Source organism: Nothoprocta perdicaria, unplaced genomic scaffold (genome assembly GCF_003342845.1).
Source record: "Nothoprocta perdicaria isolate Ctin4 unplaced genomic scaffold, notPer1 scaffold_774, whole genome shotgun sequence".
In the NCBI taxonomy this organism is placed as follows: Eukaryota; Metazoa; Chordata; class Aves; order Tinamiformes; family Tinamidae; genus Nothoprocta; species Nothoprocta perdicaria.
In genome coordinates this window covers 1-3,558 of record NW_020456059.1, presented here as the reverse complement: position 1 = coordinate 3,558, position 3,558 = coordinate 1, and the positions used below count along the sequence as shown (strand labels likewise).

The 3,558-nt window shown below is 67.3% G+C and overlaps 1 protein-coding gene across 1 annotated transcript; it reads right to left on the bottom strand.

Annotated features, from left to right (window-relative positions):
- Nucleotides 1–979: 979 nt before the first annotated feature.
- Nucleotides 980–2,879, bottom strand: LOC112957874 (aurora kinase B-like; the record flags this gene model as incomplete). The annotated part of the gene is made up of 4 exons (XM_026051633.1): nt 980–1,147; nt 1,409–1,583; nt 2,062–2,210; nt 2,741–2,879. Coding segments are annotated over 4 exons (631 nt in total), but the record flags the coding sequence as incomplete, so codon positions are not given.
- Nucleotides 2,880–3,558: the final 679 nt, after the last annotated feature.

Genomic DNA, 3,558 nt, shown 5'->3' with positions numbered 1-3,558 from the left:
ACCCATGGGTGCTACAGGGTCCCTATAGGGGGGAGCACCCAGGGACCCCATGGATGTAGGAGGCAGCACCCAAGGGTGCTATGGGGACTCTATGAGGGTGCAGCATCCATAGGTGCTATGGGGGTCCCTATGGGGATCCCTATGGGGGGGGCAGCACCCAAAGGTGCTATGGGGGTCTCTATGGGGAGGGGGGCAGCACCCAAGGGTGCTATAGTCACCCCTATGGGTGTCCCTACCTGGGGGGCAGCACCCATGGGTGCTATGAGGGTCCCTAGGGGAGTCCCTATGTAAGGGGCAGCACCCCAGCCCCCCACAGATGTAGAGGGCAGCACCCAAAGGTGCTATGGGGGCCCCTATGGGGGCCCTGGGGGGGGGGGGGCAGCACCTATGGGTGCTCAGGAGTCCATATGGGGTCCCTCTGGGGGACAGTAGCACCCATGGGTGCTCCAGGGTCTCTATGGGGTCCCTATGGAGAGTGCAGCATCTATGGGTGCTGGGAGGGTTCCTAGGGGGAGGGCAGCACCCATGGGTGTCAGGGGGTCCCTATGTGGTCCCTATGGGGCTGGCAGCACCCATGGGTGCCGGGGGTGCCTATGAGGTTACTATGGGGTCCCACAGATGCTGGGGGTCCCTAGGGGGGCGTGTAGGTGGGCAGCAGCACCCATGGGTGCTGGGGGGTGCCTATGTGGTCCCTATGGGGCTGGCAGCACCCACGGGTGCTGGGGGGTCCCTACAAGGTCCCACGGGTGCTGGAGGTCCCTATGGGTCTGGCAGCACCCATGGGTGCCAGAGGTGCCTGTGGGGCTGGCAGCACCCATGGGTGCTGGGAGGTCTCTACAGGGTCCCTACAGGTAGAGCAGCACCCATAGGTGCTTGGGGGTCCCTACGAGGTCCCATGGGTGCCAGGGGGTCCCTATGGGTCTGGCAGCACCCATGGGTGCCGGGGGTGCCTGTGGGGTCCCAGGGGTGCGGGGGGCCACTAGGGGGGCGCGTAGGCGGGCGGCAGCACCCGGCGCGAGTTGGCCTGCACCCAGGGGTGCTCCAGCACGCCGCGCAGCGGGAGCCGCTCGGCCGGCCGGTGCCGCAGGAGGCGCCCGATGAGGTCGCGGGCGCCCTCCGACATGGAGGCCGGGAAGTGCAGGTCCACCTGGGGGGGAGGGGGGCGTTAGGGGGCCCCAGCGTCGGGGGGGGGCACTGGGTGCCCTGCCCGGCCGCCGGGGCCCTCCCGGACGCCGGGGCCCACCGTGGTGATGCGGCGGTACGTGTCCCCGTGCGAGGTGTCCCCATGTCCCCCCATCCCCACGTCCCTCCCGGACGCCAGGGCCCCTCTCCCGGACGCCGGGGCCCCTCTCCCGGACGCCGGGGCCCTCCCGGACGCCGGGGCCCTCTCCCGGACGCCGGGGCCCACCGTGGTGATGCGGCGGTACGTGTCCCCGTGCGAGGCGCTCTCGAAGGGCGGCCGCCCCACCAGCAGCTCGTAGGCCAGCACCCCCAGGCACCACAGGTCGACCTTCTCGTCGTGCGGCCGCCCCTCCACCATCTCGGGGGGCAGGTAGTCCAGGGTGCCGCACATGGTCCGGCGCCTGCGGGGAGCCGGGGGGCACCCAGTGCGTGGGGGGCACCCAGCGGGGACACCCATTGAGGAGGAGGAACCTCCCTTGGGGACCAGGAACCTCCCTTGGGGACGGGGACACCCATTGGAGACACCTCTTGGGGTCCAGGAACCCCCTTTGGGCACCAGGAACCTTCTGCTGGGGACAGGGCCACCCATTGGGGTGGGGACACCCATTGGGGACACCCATTGGGGTGGGGGACACCCACTGGGGACCAGGAACCTCCTATTGGGGACCAGGAACCTCCATTGAGGACCAGGACCCCCCTTGGGGTTCCTTAGGTGTCCCCTGGGACACCCTGAGGTGCCCCCAAGGTCTGTGACACCCTCGTGGTCCCCATGACCCCAGGATCTTCTCCAAGAGACCCCATGGGACCCCTGGACCTTGGGAGGTCCCTCATGGTCCTTCAGAGGTCCCCGAGCACCCCAAGGTGCCCCCGAGCACCCACCTGAGCGAGGGCGCGTGCACCGACCAGCCGAAGTCGGCGATCTTCAGCTCGCCCTTGAGGCCCATGAGCAGGTTCTCGGGCTTGATGTCCCGGTGGATGACCTTCTTGCGGTGGCAGTAGATCAGCGCGTCCGCCAGCTCCTCCATCACCTGCGCCCGGGGGACACGGCGGCGTGTCACCCGCGCCACCCTCAGCACCCCAAGGGCCCCAGGGGCACCCAAGGGCCCAGGTCCTTGGTGGAGCACGTCYAGGAGGTTCTCCAGAACCCCACGGTGAGAAGAAACGTGGGGTCAGGAGCACCCTAAAGGTGTCCCTAATGTCACCCTTGGGTCCCCAACTCCACGCTGACGTCAACATCACCCCCCCAACGGCACCCAAGGGCCCTTATCCTTGATGGAGCACATCCAGGAGGCTCTCCAGAACCTCATGGTGAGAAGAAACGTGGGGTCTAGAGCACCCAAGGGTGCCCCTAATGTCCCGCTGAGGTCCCCAACTCCATCCTGACCTCAGCATCAGCACCCCAGGGTCCCCAGCAGCACCCAAGGGCCCGTATCCTTGGTGGAGCATGTCCAGGAGGTTCTCCAGAACCTCCCGGCGAGCCGACCCGCGGCCTCCGGCTGCTCCACGAGCTCCGTGAGGAGGGCCGCGGGCGGTGGGGGCACCCATGGGTGGCGCTCACCGTGGCGCTGCGCTGCTCGTCGAAGTGGTGGCACTTCTGGAGCTCCTTGTAGAGCTCGCCGCGCGGCGCGTACTCCAGGATCAGGTAGACCCGCTTGCGGTCGTGGAAGTAGTTGTAGAGCCGCAGCACGTTGGGGTGCCTGGGGGGGGCAGGGTGACGGGGGGCACCCTAGGGACCCCTCCGGGCACCCAGAGAGTCACCAGAGATCCACTATGGACACCCAAAGACCCACCAGGAGCACCCAGGGACCCTCATGAGCACCCAGGGACCCCCCTGGGCGCCGAAAGAGCACCCATGAGCACCCAAAGAGCCTTCATGAGCACCCAGAGACCCCCACGGGCATCCAAAGAGCCCCTATGGGCACCCAAAGACACCCAAGAGCACCCAAAGATTTCCCAGATAGCCCCATGGGCACCCAAAAAGCACCCATGAGCAGCCAAAGATCCCCCAAGAGCACCCAGAAACCCCCCCAAGATAACCCCATGGGCACCCAAAGAGCACCCATGAGCACCTAGAGACCCTACTGGCACCCAATGACCCACCATGAGCACCCAAAGACCCCTCAGATGCCCCCATGGGCACCCAGAGACCTCCCAGAGACCCCCCCATGAGCACCCAGAGGCCTCCCCATGCACCCAGAGACCCTCCATAAGTACCTAAAGACCCCCCATGAGCACCCAGAGATCCCCAGGGGCACCCGAAGACCCCCATGGGCCTGGGGGCCCAAACTCTCCCCCAGGCGCCCCAGGGGGTCCCCAATGTCCTCAAGGTGTCCCAATGTCCCCCATCTCCCCATGGTGTCCCCATCTCCCCAGGGT